The sequence below is a fragment of the Lycium barbarum genome, chromosome 6 (genome assembly GCF_019175385.1).
Source record: "Lycium barbarum isolate Lr01 chromosome 6, ASM1917538v2, whole genome shotgun sequence".
NCBI lineage: Eukaryota > Viridiplantae > Streptophyta > Magnoliopsida > Solanales > Solanaceae > Lycium > Lycium barbarum.
Genome location: NC_083342.1, coordinates 131,982,588 through 132,010,210, shown reverse-complemented (window position 1 = coordinate 132,010,210; position 27,623 = coordinate 131,982,588). Strand labels below are relative to the sequence as shown.

The following is a 27,623-nucleotide window of genomic DNA, read 5'->3' as shown; positions in this document are numbered from 1 at the left end:
AATTTTTCCTTATCCACCGATATGGACTCAGCACCAACTTTGACCAAAGCCGCCCATTTACTCCTCAAATCAAAGCTTGTCATTTCCCAATTACCAGACCTCTTAATTCATTTCCACATATCTGGCGCAATCCAGCAAGAATTCAATATACATATTGAATTCATACGCAATAGACTAAATTCTGGCACGAATTCATATGGTATGGTAATTTGGTATCATGTCCCAACAGGCAACAGCCACTTGTATCAATTAAACTGGAAGAGCACACCAGGATTCAGGAACAGTATTACCAACTATATTAAATTGCTCATGGCCAGTCGCTTTAGTGTTTGTATATGTAGATGAATGCTAAAATACATTTGGCCCAACATATATATTAAAGAGAGCGATTAATTACAATTAAGGAAGGCTCAACTCAACTATATTGGCTTTAGTGTTTGGATCTGTAGACGAATGCTAAATACATTTGGCTCAACATGTATATTAACGGGAGGCACCTTTATTAATTAGCTTCTTGTTTGGCACTACAATCAGCGTATGCCAATCTCTCAACATATGGGTCAAATTTGGGAGAGATAAGCTAGGGTGTCTCAGTTCTCTTTACATTTATAGACTTAATTAAAAAATATTTTAAAATTTTCTCATGTTTGATTGCTCAAAATGCTTTGGAAGATATTTTTTCTAGAAAAATCAAATTTCTAAAAAACGAGGAAAATAACTACGGTAATAGAAGTAGAGAAAATAAATTCCATAAGTTAGTACGGAAGGAGTATTACTTATATATTATAGGTGATTACTTTTTATCACGTCGCCGACTGCTGAGTGAATTAAAGATAGAAAATTCTTACTTTGGAAGTTGCCTTTTAGAAGACAAATGCATAAATTTAAGGCAACAATTTCCTTAGGGTCTGTTTGGAAAGCCACCTGGTAATTGGAATTGGTGTAATTACTACCCTAGTAATTACACAGCCTAGTAATTACACAGTATTGTAATTACAATGACCTGTTTGTTTGTCATAATGTAATTACAGTGTAATTACAAGCGTGCTGTTTGGTTGCACAAGTGTAATTACACAGTTAGTTTAATTTTAAAATAAAACTTCACTATAAAATTTAAAATTAATATTTAAAAAATATGTGCCTTTATAATGATATTAAATTAACTATTTAATAACACATTATTTCTTGAAAATATGTTAATTAATAATCATGTATTTGTAACTAATATTGTAAAAAATAGTTGATATATAATTTCAAATTAATAATATTTTTATTTTAATTGATTATAAATACTTTTTTTGTGAGAACATCATGGGATTTGATGTTTGAGAAAAAAAAAGAATATTTATAAATATAATGCCATAATAGTATTCAAATGTTTAACAAAAATTCTATCAATTATAAGTGAAAAATAAACAACAAGCAATGTGAAATAACAAGTCAATAGTATTAAAACAAATAAATTAAAGTAAAAAATATAACCTAAATTCAAAATCCAAAAGAAATTTTTGTTAACATAATATTCTTATGTCAAATTTCAACATTACATAAGTACGTTCCAACGTAACATAAGTAAATACTCCTATAATTAAAAAAAAAGGGACAATATAAGTCTATAACCACATTCACAACGAAATTATACTTGAATAACGCCACTCATTATATGTCAGGTTTGTTAATGACTCATTCTTTCTAATATTAAGAGATGTAGTTTCAAAAATTAGAATAATAATACCGTTATGCTAAATGAATAAACTAATAAAAAAAAAATATGAGCAATTACATGGAACCACAAGAAGTAAAGGTTGAAAATGAGAAGAAAGGAAATGAAATATAAATAATATAAAAACAAAAATATATTTTAAAAAATAAAAATAATTTAAAAGTAAAAATAAAAAATAAATTAATTAATAGAAATAAAAAATAAATTAGAAAAGCAAAGAAATTAAAATAAAATAAAAAAGAAATGAACTAAAAAGTAACACTGTAATTACAGGGTGTAATTACACCCAATTCTCAGCTCCCCCTTGAGAATTGGAGAGTGTAATCACACCCTGTCAATTACACTCAATTCCACCTAACTGTGTAATTACCTGGTCAAACAAACAGGCCAAACTGTATAATTACACCAAATTACATCCAATTCCAATTTCCTGGGTGGCTTTCCAAACAGGCCCTTAATGTATACTAAGTACTATATAATCTCCTGCCCCCAGTGATAAACAAGTCATAGCTACTGCTATGTGTACTACTAACCTTTTCTTTAATAGATGAGCGCAAAGAACAAAGATGTCAATACACCGGCATCAATCCCATTTTGAATACAATAAAAATAAAAAAATGTGACGACATTTTCAACGTTTTGCATATTCTATTCTATAAATAATTAAGATTTACGAGTTGTCACCTAACCTTTCTTATTTCCTGCAAGGAAAGAGAGAAAATGAAAGTTACCTCAGTTTTACCGTTAAGTCTTTCTCTAATTTTGTGCTGCCTGAGTAACCAAAAATGTTACGCAGGAGAAGCAGATGTTATAAGGGATTTTCTCAAAGCTTGACGTGCAAATCCCTTGCACACAAGTATTAACAATGGCCTAGCGGCTGCTGAGAAACAGAGATCAGCATTCGTGCCACAGGTAGGATCAAAGGAAGATGACAAGATCTCAGCATTGCCAGGGCAACCCGGTGGGGTGAATTTTCAACAATATTCAGGATATGTTACTGTTGATGCTGATTCTGGTAGAGCCTTGTTCTATTACTTCACTGAATCAACTCGAGATCCTTCTACCAAGCCTCTTATTTTGTGGCTAAATGGAGGTAAATACAACACACACACCATATCAGGGTAGCTTGCCGGTAGAGTAAGTCATACTGATCGGCAGGAAGTGAGCTGACTTGGTCAGCAGATCAATAATCACCAAGTTACCCCATTTGCCAAGAGGAAGAATGTTTTTTCTAACACTAATTTCATGCAAAACTACGAAGAGTTTAATTTAATCACTTTCGTCCCTTTATTGTGTTATTCATTCTGGTGAAACTATGTTGGCGCACTTATCATGTTTCTTTGTTGTTTTGTACGTACTGCATATACAGGACCTGGTTGCTCTTCATTGGGGGCTGGAGCGATGATGGAACTTGGACCATTCCGCGTCAATAAAGATGGAAAAACCTTGTGGCTCAACCCTTTTGCCTGAAACAATGGTACTTATATACCTCTCTCTTCTGCAAAATCTGTCATCACAATTGAGAGTAATCAGAAACCCGTAACAATAATTTTGTGAATTTAATGAAGTGGCAAACATCATCTTTGTAGAATCACCTGCTGGTGTTGGATTCTCTTATTCTAATACATCATCAGATTATACTACTGGAGATGAAAAGACCAGACAAGACAGTTTTACCTTTCTCATCAATTGGATGGAAAGATTCCCAGAATATAAACACCGAGATTTCTACATTACTGGAGAGAGTTATGCCGGCCATTATGTGCCTCAACTTGCTCAGCGGATCTTATCCTACAAGAAAAGAGAACCAAACCTTGTCATTAACTTGCAAGGAATAGCAGTAAGCTAAGCTTCAAATGATCATCAAATTCTTTTTCTCCTGATAAAGTCACTAAGTTATATCATGCCTACATATTAATTACTTGCATACGGCATGGTTTTCAGACTGGAAATGGCATCATCGACGATGAAACAATGAGTAGGGGTACATACGACTTTTATTGGACACATGCACTAATATCAGATGAAGTCCATCAAGGAATTGTCTTGAATTGCAACCTCTCGGCAAAGACAACCTCAGAAGCTTGTAATGAGTACATAAAGCAAGAAGATTCATCTCAAGGGAATATATATGCTTATAACACATATGCCCAACTGTGCAACTCCTCTGCCTATACTTCCCTTCCTGTAAGTTCCACTGGCTAACTGCTCATTCAGTATTGAAGAAAGAGAATTATTTGCACCCAATTTAAACCAACTTAAATAATTTAAAAATTTTATGTGCCTAAAATAAGGTGAGGATCATGGTGAGAAAAATGAAGACCATGCGCAACAGCATTCTACGCCCCAACAAACACACCTCTCTGTAGATTTTACATGCCTTCTATTAAATTGTGATGGCATCGTTTTCTTTTTTCTATAACAGATAGATGGATTTGATTCATGCTCAGCTGATTACGTAGACAATTACCTAAACAGTGCTGAAGTACAAAAGGCCCTTAATGTCAAAGATATACCCCATTCCTGGGATTCTTGCAAGTTATATTGAGTTTCCTAAAACATTTTCATTCTTAAGGCTGATTACTTTTTTGGGGTTAATTTCACTTTCTTCATTTCTCACTTGTGCAGTGGTTTCATATTCAGCTCTTGGCAGGATTCCCCCCATACAGTTCTACCAATCTTTCAAGAGCTCATGCAAAATGGCATTAGGGTTTGGATTTATAGGTAAGTAAATCAAGTAAGGAAGCAGTCATAAAAAACAATTCAGAAATTTTAGTGATTTCGAAACAATAGCATTTTCTCAAGCCTTTTTTTCTAACAATTCCAGCGGAGACATAGATCATATGTTATCTGTAACGACAAGTAGCTATGCGATAGACAAAATAAAAACACCAGTCAAAACATCATGGTACCCTTGGTTCTTCCAAGGCGAGGTAACAAAGTTGTCATTATTCTTCAATACTATGTACAATCTCTCTTTCCAGAATATCATGTATGTATATGGACTAATTATTTCATATAATCCTTTTCTTTCAAGGTTGGTGATTATGCAGTGGAATACCAGAACTTGACATACGTGACGGTAAGAGGATCAGGACATTTCGTTCCAAGCTATCAACCTGGCCGTGGATTGACCATGTTCTCATCCTTCATCAATGGCACACTCCCTCCTCATCTACACTAAACAGAAGAAAAGATCATTGAAGGGGAAAAAGAAAAGGAAAGCTGATTTCATAAGGAACATTAATTTTGTAGAACTACAACCCAATTATGTTCTTCTGCAAACAATGAGACATAGTATAAATTATGGAGTATTTGACTATGTGTCTTTCTCGTTAGTTTAAAACAATACACTTTGATAGATGTAGTTCCAAATGCCTAGTTTCGTTGCTTTATCATAAACAGTTAAATTTCCAGCCAAAGCTCCCCTTTCCCTTCCTCCTACCCCTGGACCACTCATCACTTTGTACTCTGAAAAAGAAAAGTAACACAAAGAAGATGAGTTTGTGAATATTCCTCTAGCGAATAGGTTCAAGTTTTGCAGCACAAGCATAAATCACACGATATGGAGTAGAAGGAAATGAATAAGGAAAAGAAAATCTTCCACACGATTTCATGGCAGCAATAGACAAAAATAAAAACATACAATACGAAAGATGTAAACAAGAGTCCATATGCAATATGGATTCTATGAGATATGAAGTTGAAATGCTGTCTTGGCAAAACAAAAAGAATGTAAGTTGCCAAAAAAGGATCACAGGGACTGCGCTACTTGAATATGCGACCCTACATCCTACTGTTGCTAAAAATGCTAAATAGTCTACCCATTAATCTTGAGTTTTTTCTTCTTTTTGTTTTCTTTTTCCCCCAAACAAGATGAAGAACTAGAAGAACAAGTCTTAGTCAACATAGTAAGCACACTAAGCATCAGGTACTGTCTGGGTTATATCACAACTTAAGTTGACTCTTGAAAATGTTATACACTATGAATAAAGACCAGAACAAATTCGTCAACCCTTCATATTCTTAAGCTCGAATTCAACATAGAAATTATTTGCAAAAGAAGCAAGTGGGATGCTAACAATCTATACTCCATATAACCAAAAAAAGTAACAAAAATGAAAACAAGATACTTAAGATATCTATCTGAAACTATCATGAAACACGCAGCTAAATAAGAAGCATAGCAAATGAAAGGCAGATGTAACATACCAGCAAAATGGCATAATATAAGTGAGATGAGCAAAGACCCTGAAAATAAATAAGTGAAGTAAATAAACAATTACCAAGACAAAATGTGAAGCCTAGGCAATTATAATGATAACGCTTAAAGAAACATTACTTTCACAAATTTTATAAAACTCTTAACTTATTAAAATCGTTTACAAAGACAAACATGAAGATAAAGATTGAAAGGGAAGTATGATGTAATTCTCATGGAAGTAAGGAAATCAGTAGTAATTTTTTGGAACTTCTTTTCATTTACAAAAAAATAAAATTAAATGATTAATTTAATTTAGATGACTGCACGAAGTGCGGGCAAATTTACTAGTATATATATAGTACGGGTACTTCAATTAATCTCTTTTCCCGAGTGATTGTCTGATTGAAACAACTTATTAAGAAACAAGTCATAGCTGTAAAATGCGTATGACGTTTTAACCAAAGAGCACTAAGGACAAAGATGTTAGTCCAATTTGAGTACAAGAAAAAAGAGCTGATCGACATTCTCAATGTTTTGCATACTCTATATAATAAAAAGAGTTATCCTTGAATTATCACAAACCATTTCTTGTTTCTTTGCATGGGAAGCAAGAAAATGAAAGTTTCCTCTCTTTTAAGTGTTTTTCTAATTTTGTGCTACCTAGTTGCCCAACAATGTTACGCAGGGGAAGTAGATGTTCTACGTGAATTTCTCAAGTATCGACGGGCAAAAACAAGTGTTCTTAACCACGGCCTAGCGCCTGCTGCGAAACAGGGATCAGTGTCAGAATTCGTAGTGCCACAAGTAGGATCAAAGGAAGATGACAAGATCTCGGCATTGCCAGGGCAACCAAGTTGGGTGAATTTTGATCAATATTCAGGATATGTTACTGTTGATGCCAATGCTGGTAGAGCCTTGTTCTATTACTTGGCGGAATCGTCTCATGAACCTACTACAAAGCCTCTTGTTTTGTGGCTAAATGGAGGTAAATATACACGCATCACATTATCTTTACTAGAATTGTCTTTAGAACTTAATCTTAGAACCATATGCATTTTCTTTTGAGTATGTTTGAAAAAGGACAGGTACATGCCATTGTACCCCTAATGATAGATCGTATAGCCATAAATCGAAATGTCATGGTATGTTAAAGCACAATTCTAAGGGTACTTTTTTCTGAATTTGATAGGACCTGGTTGCTCTTCGTTCGGGAATGGAGGGATGGTGGAACTTGGACCCTTCCGCGTCAATAAAGACGGAAAAACCTTGTGGCTCAACCCTTTTGCCTGGAACAATGGTACTTAATTAATTACCTCTGTCTTCAGCAAAATCTATCATGACTACAACAGAAGAATCAGAAACCCACAAATAACAATGACATTTTTATGACCAACTATAATTTAATTATGTAGCGGCAAATGTCCTCTTTTTAGAATCGCCTGCTGGTGTTGGATTCTCTTATTCTAATACATCATCAGACTATACTACTGGAGACGACAAGACTAAAAAGGATAGCTTCACCTTTCTCGTCAATTGGATGGAAAAATTCCCAGAATATAAACACCGTGATTTCTACATTATTGGAGAGAGTTATGCTGGTCACTATGTGCCTCAACTTGCTCAGCTGATCTTATCCCACAAGAAATCAGAACCCAACCTTGTCATTAACTTGCAAGGAATAGCTGTAAGCTAATTTAGCTAATTATTCAAATGATAATTACATATTAAGTCACTAATATTATCTTATTTGCATATGACATGATTTTCAGACTGGAAATGCCCTCCTCGACGATGAAGCAATGAGTAGGGGTACATATGACTTTTATTGGACACATGCACTAATATCAGATGAAGTCCATGGAGGAATTGTCTCTAATTGCAACTTCTCAGCAGAAGCGTCTAACTCAAAAGCTTGTTATGAGTACATAGCCCAAGCAGATTCATCTCAAGCCAATATATACGATTATAACACATATTCCCAACTGTGCAACTCCTCTGCCTATATCGCCCATCCTGTAAGTTCCACTGGCTAATTGAATAATGCTCATTCGTTCCCGGTGTCTATACTAATTTAAATAATTTAAAATTTAAGTGTCCCAAATTAAGGTGAGAATCAGGGTGAGAGGACTAGGCGCGACAACATTCTAAGCTCCAACAAGCACTTTTCTCTGTATATTTAATTTACATTCCTTCATTAACTTTTTAATGCAACTTTTTCTTGTGTATAACAGATAGATGGATTTGATCCATGTTCAGCTGATTACGTATTTAATTACCTAAACACTGCTAAAGTACAAAAGGCACTTAATGTCAGAGATATACCCCATTCCTGGTATTCTTGCGGGTAATACATACTGTGATTCTTTTAAAAACATTTTAATTCTTCAAACTGAAATTGTTGATCTCATTTTTGGTATATTTTGATCACTTGCTTCAATTCTCATTTGTGCAGTGGCGTAAGTTGGCAAGACTCCCCAGATACTGTTCTGCCAATCATTCAAGAGGTCATGCAAAGTGGCATTAGGGTTTGGATTTATAGGTAAGTAAATCAAGCAAGCTGGAAGCAGTCACTATAATAATAATACTGAAAATTTAGCAATTCCGAAACAATATCATTTTCTGATCAGGTCCCTCTTTTTCTTCCTTTTTTTCCCAGCGGAGACGTAGATCATATTTTGTCTGTAACGACAAGTAGATATGCTATTGACAAAATCAAAACACCAGTCAAAACGCCATGGTACCCCTGGTTCTTCCAAGGCGAGGTAATTAACGAAGTTGTCATTATTTATTTCAATCTTGGACTCTACAATATCCTTTAATTTTCAGAATATCATGTATGAATATGAATTAATTACTTCATATATCTCCAGGTTGGCGGTTATGCAGTAGAATACCAGAACTTGACATTCGTGACGGTTAGAGGAGCGGGGCATTTCGTCCCAAGCTATCAGCCTGGCCGTGCATTGACCATGTTCTCATCCTTCATCAATGGCACACTCCCTCCTCGTCTCGACTAAACAGAAGATATATTGTGAAAAAAGATTGTTGGTTTCATATGGAATAATTTTTTTGGTTGTATTAATTAGTTAGTTATTGCATTAATCTTTTATGGTTGTACTAGTATATATACCCGCGCATTCAATGAAAAAAGAGTTGCGAGAGCTAATATATAAAGATATATCTGAACTATGTGTGATATATTACAGATTTTATATATATATATATATATATATATATATATATATATATATATATATTTTAATTTGTCTTACTACAGACTAACATTTTCTATGGTATATATAGTTGCTTCTGCTTCATTATTGACCATACAAAGCATATTATTCATTGTCTTGCTTTCGAAGAGATTTCTGGAAGCAAATAAATATCCCATCTTCTAGCTGCAAATGGTTACAAATTATAATCTTTTGAATTTAAAAGTATTTATGATCTATTTGAAAGAATCATAGTGAAAGATAGTAGAAGTGTCATTTAATATAGGACAAGGGAGTAAAAAGTTTTGAAATCTGATAGGTCTAGCCATTTAAACTACTTCTTATGTTATCTTTATGTACAACAAAAGTTTTCACTTTTACCTTAAATTATCTCCAACTGCCTTCAGTAATGTACTTAAACTTCCTGTATAATGCTGCTGCTAATAATCTGAAACATAAACAGACTTAGCGATAGGTCGTGCCACTTCCTTTTATTATGAAGTAATATTGGTTTTAATGGTTGGTGACAATGACACAGTTAGATGTAATTGTTTAACTGCAGATTGTGTACACAAGTTTTATATAACATCTGAAACATTCTAACTTACGCTTACAAAATTGTCAAGCTTGTGCTAATGGAGTACTACAAAGTAGCTATGATGTAAACGGAAATGCACCATCAGTTTTGCCTCTTAGTGTAAGGCCACAATAAACTTCAGATATACCTAAGCACAGAGTTGACAACTTTGCCGTCATTAAGAATCGAACTTTTGCTTGATTTCATTTTGTTTAGTATATTACAGTGCCATAGCAATGCGAATTAAATTGCAGAAACAATTACGTAATGAATACAAAGAAAACCGTATTAACAGAGGAGTAGATTTCTATAGCTTCTGGAATCCATATCACTGACCAAAATGTAGCAAAAATGAGTTTGTTAGAACATCTAGTGTTAAGATTTTAAATTATTGCTACTACTCCATTCCCAGATAACATCATAGTGTTTAGTAAAATCCCCATTCATGGGACTGCTATATTTTCTTCTAAAAACAGCAATTTGGGAGGCAAATTTTGGTTCTTTGTTAGGTTCTTGTTCAACGTCACTGAACTCAAAGTCATAATTATGCCATAAAGCCTAGCTCAGATGCCCATTGACAGAATTGCTATCTAGTCAACTCGAACTTGTAATCGTGATTGCGGAATTCGCAAGATTGCTGCTGGCTCTTCTCATCTGGGTCGTTTTTATAGTATTAAGGAGTAGATTTCTGGAGGATCACATTGTATTCATAATTGGGAGTGGAGACTTTAAGAATCTGAGGACAAAATGAACTGAGCACAATATCCCCAAACAAACATGTGTCATGTTCCTCCATGTGTTCAATCACCTATAGTCGATCAAAATCCAGGTTTCACGATAAAAAATGAGTTACTGCTATACAGAGTCTACGGAAGGGAGAAAAAATAGAAGCCAAAAGTATATATTCCAAAAAAGCAAGCTTTCATTTAACCACAAAAGCTGACGAAATTTCTCAAGTAAGGATCATAAACAACTCTATAAGAGTATACACAATGATAGAAAGGCAAGACCACTTGAAGTGGAAACCTTTGTTCAATAGCTTATCATATACATGAATAACATAGATAAGCGCCATAAAGAAAATAGAGACACGTTAAATGTTGGACTCACAAAAATAATCTTGTGTAAACCATATATATCAATCAAAATATTAGTTACACGAAAGCTGAAATCAAGGATTAACATCTAAGTCTAGTTACAATGACATGATTGGTCAATATATCAGTATCCATATCCAGGAACCTTACAAAAAGTCAGTTCCCACTTGGTATAAATCAAGAGGTAGCTGAGGAAATCTAAAAAGTTGTCCACATCATATACATTCTGCATGTGGTAGACATTAAAGGTTTAGAAGTATGCTCCATCAGTGCAACAAAAACAAAAGTTAATTGGAGTAGTTTTTTAAGAAGTTTGCGAGATTAATGAAGCTAATAAGAAATTTTTTAGCACCTTGAGTTAAGATTTTTGACCTCATTAGTTTAATAGTTCTGATAGTCTAAAAGACAGTCAATAATACTTCTGATAGTCTAAAAGACAGTCAATGATATTATATTTGACGACGGTACGAAGTTCCTTGGCATCCCAAAAAGAAAAAAGAAGGAAAAAAGGTCCCTTTTTCACTTTAATGTTATTCATTATCTGATGAAACCATTTTCCCCTACTCTAGAACCATATACTACCATAGACTGAATAGTATTTACTTTGGAGTTTCCAGCGCTAGAATATGGGAATAGAAAATCTGTATCATGAACATAGGTATAGCAAGGAAATAGATACACATTTCTCTGGATGTATATATGTCATATGGATGCTTATGATGCGTAAAAGGACCTTGACAATTTGTCCTATGAAACATCTCTCTATCTTTGGCAGTTCAAATATAATGTCATTAACTATCAGATGGGAATAGGCCCAAGATCAAAAACATTCAAGTAATTCTTCTTTCTGCAAATAACTTTGTCGCTTCAAGTCACATATCAGCTATGTCAGACCTTTTTCAAATCAGTATTTAAGTAATAGGGTGGGGAACTTTAAAGACTATTTTAAGTAGTATAATTAATTAGGTAATAGACGGAGGAAGCGAGCTCATTCAGCAATACAGTTCTTTTCAATTTCCTGAATAAGATGAAAATAATTTAAATGTTCTAGATTGCACATTTTTTAATCTAAAATGAAACTGTAACAGATCGCTATTGATTTTATTGGTGAAAGGCATACCTTCTCAAGATATTGTCTTTCTTATGGCATATGGTTGTAATTGTTGCCTGTTGAACAAAGAAAATTCATTTATTGATGAGAAAAGTATAATCAACAAAGGTCATAGAGTATAGTAGTAATGACTATGCCAAAGAAGCCAAGAAAGAAGAGAGTCAAAAGACATCTGATATAGCAGTAAGTCAGCTTCCAAAGTGATGAGTGAAGAACAACCATACTTGGATTCCGAAGTTTTCAAGGTAGCAGAAAGAAATGAATAATGGTCCTCAAAGTACATCTATATTTTATTTTCTTTTTTAAATGGAAAAAAACTAAACTAATAATTCAAAGTACATCTATAATTGTTTTAAATATCATACAGACATCAATTTACATTGTCTCATTTTGTTTAATTTGACACAGAGACTTTTATCTTTCTATTTTTGTGTCATCAAACTAAAGTATAAGTAAAGTAATGTGCTAATTACAATAAAGAACCCAATAGGACTTCTATTAAAAGTTATAGATTACCAACCTCAAAAAGGGTCAAGTAAGCGTTTTAGACATAAATCCTTTGGGGAAATAACTAAAACAACAAAATTACCCTGAAAACTTACGTAGAAGACCAAAGAAATCCATGTATTCAGCTTTCACCTGGACTTATTAAAAGCGCAAAACAACCCAACTAAATCTAAATAAACGGAAAAACGTTTATTACTCAGAACAGTTTTCATGCTCTGTACCATTGTATATTACCATCCTAAGGTGATAAATTTCCAAACTTTATAACTTAAACTCGAGAAGTTGATCACTAAATATCATTCGGCAACTGAGCATATAACAAATATCTGCCTACATTAGAAGATTAATATAGCTATTATCCAAGTGTGCTCACGTGTTTCTCTTTGAAAATTTTATTAAAACCAATGAATTGCTTGAAGACTTACTTGCCATGAGTGTTATCAGCCCAGCAGAGGCTATTTACAATCTAATCACAAAGTTCACACTAGGATTTTTCCTACATCTATGGGCTAAGTAACTGCTAATAAAAACCTAGGAGTAGTGCATTTCTTGTAAATTCTAAACCCAACCTAAAAATAAGTAATTAAATAATTTCCACTGTTAAACTAAAATGCTTACAAACAGATAAGAATATTAGAATGATTAGAGAAAATGAAAGAAAAATCTGTAAAGCAAAAGAAGAAGAACAATTCCATCGCTAGAGTAGATAAATTAAATTGACAAACAAAAGAACAGATATGGAACCCGTGAAAGAGGTAGAATCCCGGCGTAGCAGAGAAAAAAAATGGTTAGACTTGAAGAGAATAGAGAACAGATATGGATCCCATCAGTTAGCACACCTAAATACTCAGATTATGATGGTTCCTTCAGTTACTGAGATTGTGTGATGCTGAGTGCCGAAAATGTGTGACTCAGATTCTTAATACCTTTATTTAAACCTCAAACATGCAATTAAGTAGTCAAATAATCTATGACAATGCACACCCCTATAGCTTATTACCAAAAATTCCTAATTTCTCACTCATTCCGTCAGACACTGAAAATTTGAAAGGAACTGAGTGACTACTGTAACTCATACCTTCATAGTCGTCGTCGACGATGGATATTTTTGCTACTTCAGTAGAAAAGTACCAAAAATGGCCATCGACTGACAATGAAGAATGCAAAGAGATAACCGTAAAGAAGATTAAATAAAAACCGTAAACTTGTAACTGTTATGACTCTGTTTCAACATTAAGATTACTTAGCCATAGCCATGTTATCTTAAATAGCTTAGCCAATTCATTAAGTTACTTAACCATGTTATCTTAGATGGCTTTAGTGATCATATGTAGAGAATTGGATGAGAAATAAAAATCATATATCTCTCTATATATTTCTTCCGTGTATTTACTTTATAGTTTTTATTTTATAACACATTATCAGCACGAGACTCTGTTATCTCGAGCAAATACTTTAAAAGCCTCGAAGAATATATGGAAAATCCTCAAATATTATTTGGATCAATGACCAATCATGAAGATATTTGTGTGATTGATAGTGGAACAACGCATGCCATATTCAAAGATGAGAAATATTTCTCTCACTTGCGTAGAAAAAGGGGGAATATTAATACAATTTCTGGCAATTCGAAATTAATTGAAGGCTCCGGAAGAGCTACTATATTTCTACCTAAGGGGACGAAACTTGTTATAGAAGATGCATTATTCTCTTCTAGATCCCCAAGAAACTTGTTGAGTTTCAAAGATATCCGCTGTAATGGGTATCACGTCGAGACATTAAATGAAACAAATGATGAATATCTTATTATTACAAAGAATGTCTCCGGCCAGAAATATGTTTTGGAGAAATTACCAACTTTGTCTTCTGGCCTGTACTATGCAGAAATTAGTACAATTGAAGCGCACTCAATCGTAAACCAGAAGTTTAACGATTCAGGAACTTTTGTGCTTTGGCATGACCGAATGGGTCATCCTGGATCAATAATGATGAGACGAATTATTGAAAATTCAAAAGGGCATCCACTTAAGAACCTGAAGATTCTTGAAAGTAGTGAATTTTCATGTGTCGCTTGTCATCAGGGCAAATTGATAACCAGACCATCACCAATGAAAGTTGACGTTGAATCCCTTGTTTTTCTAGAGCGTATACATGGGGATATATGTGGACCTATTCACCCATCTTGTGGGTCATTTAGATATTTTATGGTTCTAATAGATGCGTCTTCGAGATGGTCTCATGTGTGCCTCATATCGTCTCGCAACCTAGCGTTTGCGAAATTATTGGCACAAATAATACGCTTAAGGGCACAGTTCCCAGAATATCCTATAAAGGCTATACGTCTTGATAATGCTGGAGAATTTACATCCCAAGCTTTTGATGATTATTGTTTATCAGTTGGGATAAAAGTTGAACATCCTGTAGCATATGTTCATACCCAAAATGGCCTTGCTGAGTCATTTATTAAGCGTTTGCAATTGATAGCAAGACCATTACTTATGAAAACACGGTTGCCTACAACCGTCTGGGGTCATGTTATCTTACATGCAGCATCTCTTATTCGTCTCAAACCGACTCATTATAATAAATACTCCCCGTCACAATTAGTATTTGGTCATGAACTAAATATTGCTCATCTCCGAATATGTGCCTGTAGCACCACCACAGCGCACTAAGATGGGGCCCCAAAGAAGGTTAGGAATATATATTGGGTTTGAATCACCCTCCATTATTCGCTATCTTGAGCCATTGACGGGAGATTTATTCACTGCCCGATTTGCAGATTGTCGATTTGATGAAACAAATTTTCCATAATTAAGGGGAGAGAGAAAAGAAATCAAAAGAGAAATTGCGTGGAGAGTTCCATCACTATCTCATTTTGATCCACATGCCCCTATATGTGAGCAGGAGATCCAGAAGATCATCCACTTGCAGAAAATAGCAAATCAAATGCCAGACGGATTTACTGATTTGAAAAGAATAACTAAGTCGCATATCCCTGCAGAGAATGTGCCTATTCGAATTGATGTTCCAAAGGGACAATCTACTAGTGTCATAGCCTCTGAATCTCATCCACGCCTGAAGCGTGGTAGGCCATTGGGCTCCAAGGATAAAAATCCTAGAAAAAGAAATACAAACAATGATCAGAATGACACTATGAAAGGATCTCATGAAGAGATTCAAGATCTGATTAATCCTGATATTCCTGAAGAAATCAGCAAACCCGAGACTCCAGTGAGTAAAGAACTATCATTAAGTTTTACTGGTGATGAGGGCAACTTGAATCATTCGAAAATTGTGGTGAATAGTGTTTTTGCATATAATGTTGCACTAAATATTATGAAAGGCAGTGAGGATCAGGAACCTCAATCTGTCGAAGAATGTCGACGAAGATATGATTGGCCAAAATGGCAAGAAGCAATTCAATCAGAATTGAATTCACTTGTCAAACGTGAGGTTTTTGGACCTGTAGTCCAAACGCCTAATGGTGTAAAACCAATTGGCCACAAATGGGTCTTTGTACGGAAAATAAATGAGAGAAATGAAATTGTGCGATACAAAGCACGCCTTGTTGCACAAGGATTCTCTCAAAGACCCGGCGTCGACTATGAAGAAACGTATTCACCAGTTATGAATGCTATAACATTTCGATACCTCATCGGTTTAGCTGTCTATGAAACCCTTGAAATACATCTGATGGATGTGGTTACAGCTTATCTTTATGGCTCACTTGATAATGAAATTTATATGAAAATTCCCGAAGGATATAAAATGCCTCAAGCATTTGGTTTAAAGTCTCGGGAAATGTATTCAATCAGATTACAAAGATCATTAAATGGTTTAAAACAATCAGGGCGCATGTGGTATAATCGCCTAAGTGAGTACTTGATAAATGAAGGATATATAAATTATGCCATTTGTCCATGTGTTTTTATTAAATAAATAAAATCAGGGTTCATTATACTTGCTGTTTATGTTGATGACATAAATCTCATTGGAACTCCAGAAGAGCTCCAAAAGGCGATTGAATATTTGAAGGAAGAATTTGAGATGAAAGATCTCGGAAAGACAAAACTCTGTCTTGGTCTGCAAATTGAACATTTCGCAAAAGGGATCTTTATCCATCAATCTGCCTATACTGAGAAAGTTTTAAAACGGTTTTACATGGACAATGAGCATCCTTTAAGTACTCCTATGGTTGTTCGCTCACTTGAAGTGAGCAAAGATACGTTCCGACCTCAGGAAGAAAACGAAGAGCTAATTGGTCCTGAAGTACCATATCTTAGTGCAATAGGTGCACTTATGTATCTTGCTAATGCTACAAGACCTGACATAGCGTTTTCTGTTAATTTGCTAGCAAGATATAGCTCTTCTCCTACACAGAGGCATTGGAACGGGATTAAGCATATATTGCGATATCTGAAAGGAACTAGCGATATGCGTTTGTTTTATGCTAACAATAGTAGTACAAATCTAGTTGGTTATGCCGATGCAGGTTATTTATCTGATCCACATAAAGCTCGATCTCAAACGGGCTATCTGTTTACATGCGGAGGTACTGTTATATCATAGTGATCGACAAAGCGACATTGTTGCTACTTCTTCAAATCATGCTGAGATAATCACTATTCATGAAGCAAGTAGAGAATGTGTGTGGTTGAGATCAGTGATACATTTCATCAGAGAAAGATGTGGCTTGAAGTGTGATACAAAAATACCCACAGTATTATATGAAGATAATGTTGCATGCATAGCTCAATTAAAAGGAGGTTTCATAAAGGGAGATAGAACGAAGCACATTTCACCAAAGTCATTTTTCACACATGATCTCCAGAAGAATGGTGATATTGATGTGCAACAAATCCGTTCAAGTGACAATCCTGCAGATTTGTTCACCAAATCTTTGCCAACTTCAACTCTTGAGAAGATGATATTCAAGATTGGAATGCGAAAGCTCCGACATCTGAATCTTGGTCTTCGTCAGGGGTAGTGAAATACGCGTTGTACTCTTTTTTCCTTAACCAAGTTTTGTCCCATTGGGTTTTCTTGGTAAGGTTTTTGATGAGACAATTCTCAAAGCGTATTACTAGATATGTGTACTCTTTTTCCTTCATTGAGGCTTTTTCCCACAGGGTTTTTCCTAATAAGGTTTTAACGAGGCACATCATCTAATTAATGGGCATCCAAGGGGGAGTGTTATGAGTTTGTTTGTCCATTAAGATTACTTAGCCATGTTATCTTAAATAGCTTAACCATTCCATTAAGTTACTTAGCCATGTTATCTTAGATGGCTTAGCCATTAAGCATATATTTTCCTCTATAAATAGTGGTCATATGTAGAGAATTGGATGAGAAATAAAAATCATATATCTCTCTATATATTTCTTCCATGTATTTACTTTATAGTTTTTATTTTATAACAGTAACTGGTTTGAATTAATTTTTTGTAAAAAATAATTAAATCTGTAATTTTTTAGGCTAACACTTGTCTTATTATTAGGCTTCCACTTGGCTTAATGAGGTGCTTTTGCCTCTCCTTCCTTTTATATATAGAAGATACAAGATTCGAGCATGTCTGGTGCCTTTCTATATGTCAAATTAAATTTATAAAATGTTTAAATTAGTTAGAGGACTAGTGATTTCACTTTATATGTCAAATTAGTGAATTTATCCGCGCTTCACGTTAGTGGCGGACCTAGGATTTTTATCAAGTGGGTTCAATATATAAATATCACTGTATATACATATATATTTTTTTAAAACAGATTAAATATACATGTATATACAGTGTTATTTTTCAACGAAGTGGGTTCATACTTGAAACCACATAGGACCGCCCCCGCTTCACGCAGTGATAAAAGACATCAATAATTTTTTATATATAATATAGATAAAAGAGATATTAATAATATATAGCTAATATAATTTGTTTAAATTAGCTAAATCAAAAATATAAAGCACTTTCAATAATTTGGTGACAATTTTCATGGTTCAAGAAATATTACATGTTAAAAGTTGTCCATAAAAGCATACAAATGACCAGGCTTTTATAAATGGTTTATAACGGCAAAGTTGATACGTATTTGTCAATCAATTATCTTTCTTCATGATTCTTAAAATATTAGAGTTCGAAGAAAACATTTATCCTTTTTATATAAATATTAATGCTTTTATCTAATAGTATATAGGAGTATATAATATATACATGTCTAAGTGAGGGTTCTTTAAATATTTTTCAAAAATTTCTCCTCACATAAAAATGTATGTAAAATAGAAAAATAAAAAGTAAAAAATATTCACCCACTTGGCCACTCTATATAAATACGCAGATGTACAATTGATTCAATAGAGGAAAATTTTGGTTAGTAGTTAGCAGACTTTCAAAAAAATCATAAGTTACGATCTTGAACCAAAAGAAATTATACACTTACAACAATAAGAAATTCATATAAAATCAAACTAAAGAGGAATCACAGAGAGAACATATGAAAAAATAAATAAAAAAGAAAATAATATAATACTGACATCATTGTTACAAACTTAATCATTAAAAATAGAAGAAAAAATGCAGAACTAATACATAATTTTTTTCCGAGCTCTTCTTGATATCCACTACCACAAGTCGATCACCATTCAAGAGCCTTCTTCTCCTTCAAGCCAAATTAAAGTATGAACAATATTGTGGTAAATTTAACAATATTGCTAAGATGAAGTCTCGTGAAACAAAAAATATGAATTTACAATATCTGATGCTCAAGAAGGAATAAGAAACCAAAGAATGATTTTCAAATTGCTACAACATCTTATACTCTCAATCCTTTTGCAAAATTTGTAAACCGGATGATTTGTGTAGTTAATTAAGGTCTCTTTGACCCTCAAGCTGCTATTTTCGGACCAGAATCGATTTTCAATTCGAAAATATTGAAATGACATCTTCAGTTGAAAGAAAGTTCACTCTACAAGAAAAGGAAGAGAGTAGAAAATTTGTATTGTTTTCCTCTGTTGTTTCGATAGATAATTAACATCTAAATTTCATTTTATTCTAAAAAGTGTGTTGTTGAATATATATATATATATATAGCACTTGCAATATGCAAAATTCAAGTAATGCATCAATAGTATTAATTGCTCTTAAGGTCATGTTATATTGCTCCTACGTGGGTTTAATTGCTTTTTGGTAAATTGCACCTACGTGAGTTTAATTGCACCTACGTGGGTTGATTTTTACAAATGGTAAATTGGGTTATTGCAATGATTTATGACAGCCTTGGTTACTTGCAACGTGGGTATGATTGCAATAATTATTTTATGATGCTTTTATTAGTCCTTTTACTTAAGTAGATTATATACAAAAATGAACCAAAAAATGCAAAAAAAGGGAGAAAAATGATAAATAGAAATGCTAGTCATAGAGAAGTGTCACATCATTTTATTTATGCCTAGCTTTATATTATATATATGTTTGATTTATTAAATGTTTAAATTTGTTATTACGTCTCTGTCTAGTCCTGTTGCAAAAGGAATTGCCGCAATTAATATGGAGAAGCGTTTGCTTGGTTCTACTTATGGTTTCGAACACATTGGTGCCTAACTAGTTATATTATAAATCGTCTCATTAATGCTCTACTTTCTATTATGCACGGATCTTTCTTAAGGTAACTCCAGTCTCCAGCTAACACTTAAATTTAATTTAGGGGTTGCAAATGACGAGGGGGAACAAATTTGAGCAATGAAAACGAATTATGTTAATGGACGGGTCATGATTCAATCTACTCAAAGCTTATTTGGGTCAAAATGAATTTGGTCAAAGTCGGAATATATTAAGGTTAATAACCCAACCTGATATGACCCCGCCTAGCTCAAGGTCATTCACTAGGAGTCAAGCGAGAGAGCTCCAAGAGATGCAAGCCATGTTCATGAAGAAAGGAGCCTTGGAAGAACTTGGAGAGAAGATGGCCAAAGCTTACAATGTTTGGGAAATAGCTTGGGAAGGCCTAGAAGACCAAGAGATGACCTCCTCTCAAAGTGGCTAGATGTTGAAGAGGGACATTTTTGCAAACTGTGGGCGTTGGATGCAAATCTTGGCCAAGAATGCAATTCTAGGCCAAAGGGTTCAAATTGGAGGTCACATTTGCAAGTTATGACCGTGGGAAGAATGAAGACCCATGTTTGGGGTTAATTTCGCAAAGTGCCACTTTTGGGCCTTTGGTGTAAAGCCCTAGACTATAAATAGGAGACTTGTCTTATTTTCAACTTTTAACTTGAATTTTGAAGAGCTTGAGAGTAATAGTTCGTTAGGTTATTAATCATAATATAGTTTGTTAGGTTATTAATCATAATATAGTTTGTTTGGTTGCATATAATTCTAAGTGTGATTCTTAGTTGCAAAGTGAATTGTTTATTTCCATTGGAATCATTTAGAGTTGCTCATTTGTGGTCTTCCAAATTGGGTAATTCTTGAATTCCAAATTGCTAAGGTTCATTGGTGGAATCCCATTAGGAGGGTTTAGGTTTCACATACCTAAATTTGCCTATAGATTTCTTATCAATTGGATCTAGTAGTTATCCATCTATTTTCTTTCATTCCTAATCTTCCCCCGTGGCGGAGCCACTCATGGCCAAGGGTGGTCACCTACACACCCTTGGCTGGAAAATGGTACTAATATATGGATTAGATATTATAGTTAGCTGGATATAAATTAAATTTTGAACACCTTAAAATAATTGAGATAGATAGCTTAGAGGTAAAGGGTATTCAATTTTACCTAAAAGTCACGGTTTAAGGCTTGCATCAAGCGTTGGTAATCTTCTTTCTTTAAAAGAAAATATACAATGTTTGATTTGTATTTGCACTTATTTTCTTCCATGTTCCGACTAAGCTTATTTGTCTTTGAGTTATGATTTGATATTTGGTTTATTCCTATATTGGTTTGAAGTTACGTTAGACTCATTTGTTGAAGCTCCTTTAGTCTTTCTTCTTTCCTTCCTATTTCCTAGAAAAGAAGAAGACAATGAGATCTAATAGCAAGTTAGCTACCAGTTATTCTGCTCTCTTTTATTTTTTAATTGCTTCTGTGAACATTTTAATTATCCAACTTTGTTCTCTTTCTTCTTCTTTTTTTCAAAGAAAATTAATTAGCGGTTATCTCTCGCTTTGTAACATTCTCGGAATGCCCCTTGTTGTTCTCCACTTGTGGGATTACGTATACCGGGTATGTTGTTGTCATTTGATATTGTAATCACCGTAAGAGTTTTCTAGCTATGAAATTTATAAAGAATAATTTGTGAAATCAAATGGAGCGTAAATTTTTAGGAGGGTGTGCAGTGATGATGTTAAAAAAATTTCATTGCACTCATTCATTGGAAAAAATTATATGCTCGTCAACATTTGAACAACCTTACCAAAATTTTTGGCTCCGCCACTGATCTTCCTCATTCCTATTTTCCATTTTCTTGTTCTTTAAGTTTTTTGAGTTTCCTAGGTAGAATCTTATCATAACTCAAGTTAAATTACTCAAAATGAATTCCTCAAGCTAAAACTTGAGGAAAATTTTCTCCCCTCTTACCCTACACTATAGTTATTTCTCAGTAATATACGCTCACTCCTCTTTTTTCTCTTTTACACTCCCACCATTTTCATGGCTTCAACTCGTGAGGGTCATTACAGAGGAGTCAAAAAGCTTCCATTGCTTGAAGTTTGGCCCGCCGGAGTTAGGCAGTGAGCGTTGCCCTTTCCCTTCTGCCTCGGCGGGTTACATATTCATGAGTCAAATTTGACACATCTAGTTTAATTGGATACAACTATCTACATTTGATAAAGGCGCGTACACTAAACTAGTATAACGATAAAAGGTTGTTAAGGAAGTCTAGTTCTGTGCTATTCCTCACGTTGTGTTAACATTTTGGGTTCCCTGCTTAAATTCTTTTGCAACCCCTATTTGATATTGTTGCACCTGGAAATAGCAAACCACACATACCTCCTTCCTTTTTTTGTTTTAAATATTGTCAAATAAAATATCACACTATTATATGAATAGGGGTTAAAAAATTCAATTGAAAAACAAAATGAATCTACAACCCAATTATGTTCTTCATCTGACATTCATGCAACAAAAGGACTCGCTATTGACTATCAGTCTTGACAATATAGCGTCGTCAACAATCCAACTTGTGCATTGACCGTGTTCTCATCCTTCATCAATGGCACACTCCCTCCTCATGAAGATGAACGGTTATTATGAAAAAAGAAAAGCTGGTTTGACATGGAATAGTTTTATAGAATCTACAACCCTATTATGTTCTTCATGTGATCATATTCATGTAACAAAAGGACTTTCTATTGATTATCAATCTTGACAATATATATCTGTTTTATATTGGTTGGAAAAATTATCAGTTAACTACATGTCCTTCCGGATGTTAGCTAGTTGCATGTTGAAGACAGTGGCGGAGCCAAAATTTTCATCTAGGGGTTCAAAAATTCTAAAAGGTAAATAAACGAAGAAGTCAGGGGGTTCAACATCTACTATATATACATAATAAAATAATTTTAACTTTGAAAATACACTGTAATTTTTCGCCGAGGGATGAACCCCCTGAACATAAGCTGGCTCCGCCTCTGGTTGAAGAGTTCTTTTGTACCTGCAAGTTTATTTCCCCAAAAATAATTCCTTACGTAATTCAAACCGGCATCGTTTGACGTTTAGATCAACGTATAAAGAACAATGACATCGCTGTCACAGGATCAATACTAGTCCAAATAATGTTCAATAAGCCCCCCTGCATGCATTGTTGACGTCTAAATCAATGATATAAGACATGGAAATAGCTACCAGGGAATCAATATATACTATTTTTAAGTACAAGAAAATCGGCCAAATGACATTCTCAACATTTTATGCACTCATAAATAGCAACGAGAATACCTTAACTCAACACGATCAAGTTATTCGTTGTTTTAATTTCTTTTCATTTATTACATGGCAAGAAATAAAATGAAGGTTAGCTTAATTTTGAGTCTTTCTTTACTTCTATGCCTCGTTAACATCGAACAATGTCACGGAGGGGAAGGAGATGTTCTTTTGAAATTTCTAGAGACACGACCGACGAAACAATTGTTTACAACTAATGTCAGTGAAGGTCAAGTGGAAGCTGAGGAAAGGGTTAATTCAGCATTTGGATCCTTAATAGGTCAGAAAGGGTCCAAGGAAGATGATAAAATATCAAAATTAACCGGGCAACCAAGTGGGGTGAATTTTGATCAATATTCAGGATATGTTACTGTTGATGCCGATGCTGGCAGAGCTTTGTTCTATTACTTCACTGAATCAACTCAAGACTCTACTAACAAGCCTCTTGTCTTATGGTTGAATGGAGGTATACATACTCACAAAATTAACTTATATACATTGACATTATAAAGAATTTTTTCATTATCAGAATATTTTAACTGGTTGTGTAGTAGGTAACTTGCACGTTACTAATCTCACCTTGTTTTCTTCTAGCTCTAATGACATAAGTGTAAACATAACAGGTCCGGGATGTTCATCATTTGGAAATGGAGGAATGGCCGAATTGGGACCTTTTCGAGTAAACAATGATGGAAAAACCTTGTGGCTCAATGAATTTGCTTGGAATAACGGTAAGTGCATATGTCATACTAATGAAAAAAGTGTCACTGTGGTTTGGAGAAATTAGATATTATTAACGTTGACAATTACATGACTTTTAAATGCAGTGGCAAATATACTCTTCTTAGAATCACCTGCTGGGGTTGGATTTTCTTACTCTAATCGATCATCAGATTATGTAACTGGAGATAAACGTACTTCTGAAGATAGCTATACTTTCCTAATCAATTGGATGGAAAGATTTCCTGAATATAAAAACAGGGAATTTTACATCGCTGGTGAGAGTTATGCTGGACATTATGTACCTCAACTCGCACAACTTATCCTTTCCCATAAGAAAACCGATCCCCATCATGTCATTAACTTGCAAGGAATTGCAGTAAGTGTTGCCTTCAATAGAACTATTACGTAATTAATTTAGCAAAAAAGGTTCAAATTTGTCCATGTACTATCTAAAATTGAGAAATTTTGTCATCCCTTAAGCTTTTGATCAATACATAATTACCTCTTGCCATTAGGGAAAGTCTCTTTTTTCCCTTGATCCCTTAATGAAGCTTCAACCTGAGGGTGATTTAGCCATATTCAAAAGTCGTTGAGGGGTAAAGTTGGACCTTTTTCCTCAAAGAATTAATTGGGACACGTGGAATTTACTCATTTCATGTTAGAGCTCCAACGAAGAAAAATATGAGACAATTTGCTAAAACACGAGAGGACTAAAGTGTAGCAGGGGACAAAATTGAGCAATTTTGGATAGTCCAGGGTCAAATTCAGACCTTTTCCTATTTGATTTATTATACCTCCGCCAAATACGATCCTCTCTAGATTTGAATTGTATGGGTATGTTTTATTTTTTCAGACAGGGAATGCGTATATTGACATGGAAACGCAAAATAGGGGTTCATATGACTTTTATTGGTCCCATGCCATAGTTTCAGATGAAGTCCATGAAGGAATTGTCTTAAATTGCAATTTTTCTGCATCGAGTTTTTCAGAAACTTGTTACGAATACAAAAAACAAGCAGATTTCTCTCGAGGTGACATTTATTATTATGACATATACGCTCCATTGTGCGGCTCCCCACAAAATACTTCTCTCCCAGTAAGTTCTCAATCACTCACTCATTTCAGTGTGCACCTTAAAGCATTTGTTTAACATTAATTATACATGTATTTTATCCTAAAGGCATAGTACAAAGTATTGTATATTTTTCACATAATTAACAGATAAATAAGGACTGCACGCAATTGGAGTACACAAGTGATTACGAGTTGAAGTGTGATCTCTTGACTATGGGGTTGTTTCTAACAACATGTAGTTATAATTACTATGTTATATCTTGTCTTATACAGACATATTTTACATCTTTTTTTTCGTTTGTTGGAACTAGATTTCTGGATACGACCCATGCACAGGCTACTATGTAGATTCATACTTAAATACTGCTGAAGTGCAACAAGCACTCCATGTCAGAGGAATACCCCAAGAATGGGGTTCTTGCAAGTAATTAAAAATTTAATTTACGCTTTGAGCTAGCACTTTAGTAATTTAGATTTCAATGATTATATGGTTAATGTAATTTCCCTTTTTCAGTTTATCCATACATGCAAGTTGGCAAGATTCACCTGATACGGTTTTACCAATCTTTCAAGAGCTTATGCAAAGTGGGATTAGAGTTTGGATATATAGGTGAGTTCTATGCAAGTTCATAATCAATATTGATATAAGAATTTAACTAGATTAGAGAACATTACTCAATTTCATTACACTTTTTTTTTTTTTGGGTTCTGACCGTTAAATCAAATTCATATTTATCATTTTATATTTTACTCTTGAACTTCCACTCTGCTAGTATAGTGTCTCTCTACCATTAAATAGGGGTAATGCTATAGTTTCTGAAATTGTAAATCTTTTACTGCAGTGGAGATACAGATTATATAGTATCAGTGACAACAAGTAGGTATGCCATAGACAAAATAAAAACACCGATCAAGAAATCATGGTACCCCTGGTACTTCGAAGGCGAGGTAATTAACAACGTTTGATTTTTCTCCCAAACTATTTTTCCAGATCGTACCATAATATGTTAATGAATTTTCTAAAACTTTTGTTCTTTTTTTCTCGTTGCTTTCTCTTGAAGGTTGGTGGTTACGCTGTTGAATACCAAAACTTAACATTTGTGACAGTAAGGGGATCAGGGCATTTTGTCCCTGGATATCAACCTGGTCGTGCTTTGACCATGTTTTCATCCTTCATCAATGGCACGCTTCCTCCTGAATATAATAAATAAACAACATGTAGGTTGTTGATTATTGAGATCAAAATAAATAGCAAAGATTTGTTTGCAATTTAAACAAGAGTAGAACTTATTAATAATGTTTCTCAGATTTAATTTAGATAACAATAAGATTTGTTGTTGTGTTGACAAAGTTTGCATTTATACAATTTCAGTTTGCTAGTTGCATCTCATAGTGCATTATCGTCTTGAATAACAATACACTAGGACAATAAAAAAATTGTGACTGTATTTAGATAAAGGAAAATTATAAACTTATTAGTAGGTGATAGTGATACTTGCAGACAATGAGAAAAGGACCAAAATCATCCATAATGTTTGGGTTTGGATCAAAATCATACATATTCTTTCACATGGTGCACTAATAGTACATTATGTTTGCATAAGTGGTGCACTTTTAGTCACAATCCCAAATAAATTTAACGGAAAAGAACAAAAATGCCCCTGAACTTTTAGAAAAGGTATAAAAATACCCTTTATTCATCTATTTTGCTAAAACTACCCCTCAATTCAACTTTTTCAGAATTTATTCCCCTTGACTAACGGACAACACTAATTTTTTAAAAAAAAAAAATTAAATTGCACATGACATTTTATTACTGAAAAATTGATTTATTCTTTTAAAAAGAAATCTGAAACCTTGGAATTTTTTTAAATTTGGAAAACTTTTTTTTAACGAGTAAAACCTTGACTAACGGACAACACTAATTTTTTTTCTTTTCAAAATGTGAAAAATTAGATTTTTATAAAAATCTGAAAAAATTAAATTTTTTATGGAAAAACTGTGTTTAAAAAAAAACAGAAAACTATCTTTTTTTAAATCTAGAAGAAAATTATGGAGTATTAGTTTTGCACATTTTACTTAAAAAAACAATCAGTTTTTCAGATTTAAAAATTGAATTTTCTAAAAAAAAAATGGGGTTTCCACCCGTTAATTTTTTTTTTCCAAACTTAAAAAAATTCCACATGTTTTAATGAAAATCCAATTCTGTTTTATATATATATATATATATATATATAAGGCTTACTACATTTGTTTTTTTAAAGAAATGGATGTTGAAAAATTATTTTTCCTTATTCTACAAATAACGATTTTTCAGATTTCTTTTTAAAAGAATAAATCAATTTTTCAGTAATAAAATGTCATGTGCAATTTTTATTTTTATTTTAAATAAATTAGTGTTGTTCGTTAGTCAAGGGGAATAAATTCTGAAAAAGTTGAATTGAGGGGTAGTTTTAGCAAAATAGATGAATAAAGGGTATTTTTA

At 33.7% G+C, this 27,623-nt stretch overlaps 1 protein-coding gene, 1 long non-coding RNA gene and 2 pseudogenes across 3 annotated transcripts; 3 read left to right on the top strand and 1 right to left on the bottom strand.

The window, feature by feature from the left end:
* Positions 1 to 21: 21 nt before the first annotated feature.
* Positions 22 to 5,159, top strand: LOC132644690 (serine carboxypeptidase 1-like; annotated as a pseudogene).
* Positions 5,160 to 6,096: 937 nt separating this feature from the next.
* On the top strand, positions 6,097 to 8,984 carry LOC132599068 (serine carboxypeptidase 1-like; annotated as a pseudogene).
* Positions 8,985 to 9,949: 965 nt separating this feature from the next.
* LOC132599069 (uncharacterized) lies at positions 9,950 to 13,646 on the bottom strand. Of its 2 annotated transcripts, none has more exons than XR_009566760.1 (3): positions 13,510 to 13,646; positions 11,934 to 11,980; positions 9,950 to 10,524 (listed from the first exon to the last, which is right to left on the bottom strand). It is a non-coding gene; the product is annotated as an uncharacterized LOC132599069 (long non-coding RNA). The 2 variants fall into 2 exon arrangements; XR_009566761.1 differs by lacking the exon at positions 9,950 to 10,524 and adding an exon at positions 10,559 to 11,039.
* A 9,693-nt stretch (positions 13,647 to 23,339) lies between these two features.
* LOC132644689 (serine carboxypeptidase 1-like) lies at positions 23,340 to 26,504 on the top strand. Its single transcript, XM_060361294.1, has 6 exons — positions 23,340 to 23,807; positions 23,965 to 24,072; positions 24,169 to 24,469; positions 25,641 to 25,748; positions 25,981 to 26,086; positions 26,200 to 26,504. The coding sequence occupies exons 1-6, from the start codon at positions 23,411 to 23,413 to the stop codon at positions 26,347 to 26,349; spliced, it is 1,170 nt and encodes a 389-aa protein (XP_060217277.1). The 5' UTR covers positions 23,340 to 23,410; the 3' UTR covers positions 26,350 to 26,504.
* The last annotated feature ends 1,119 nt before the right edge of the window (positions 26,505 to 27,623 follow it).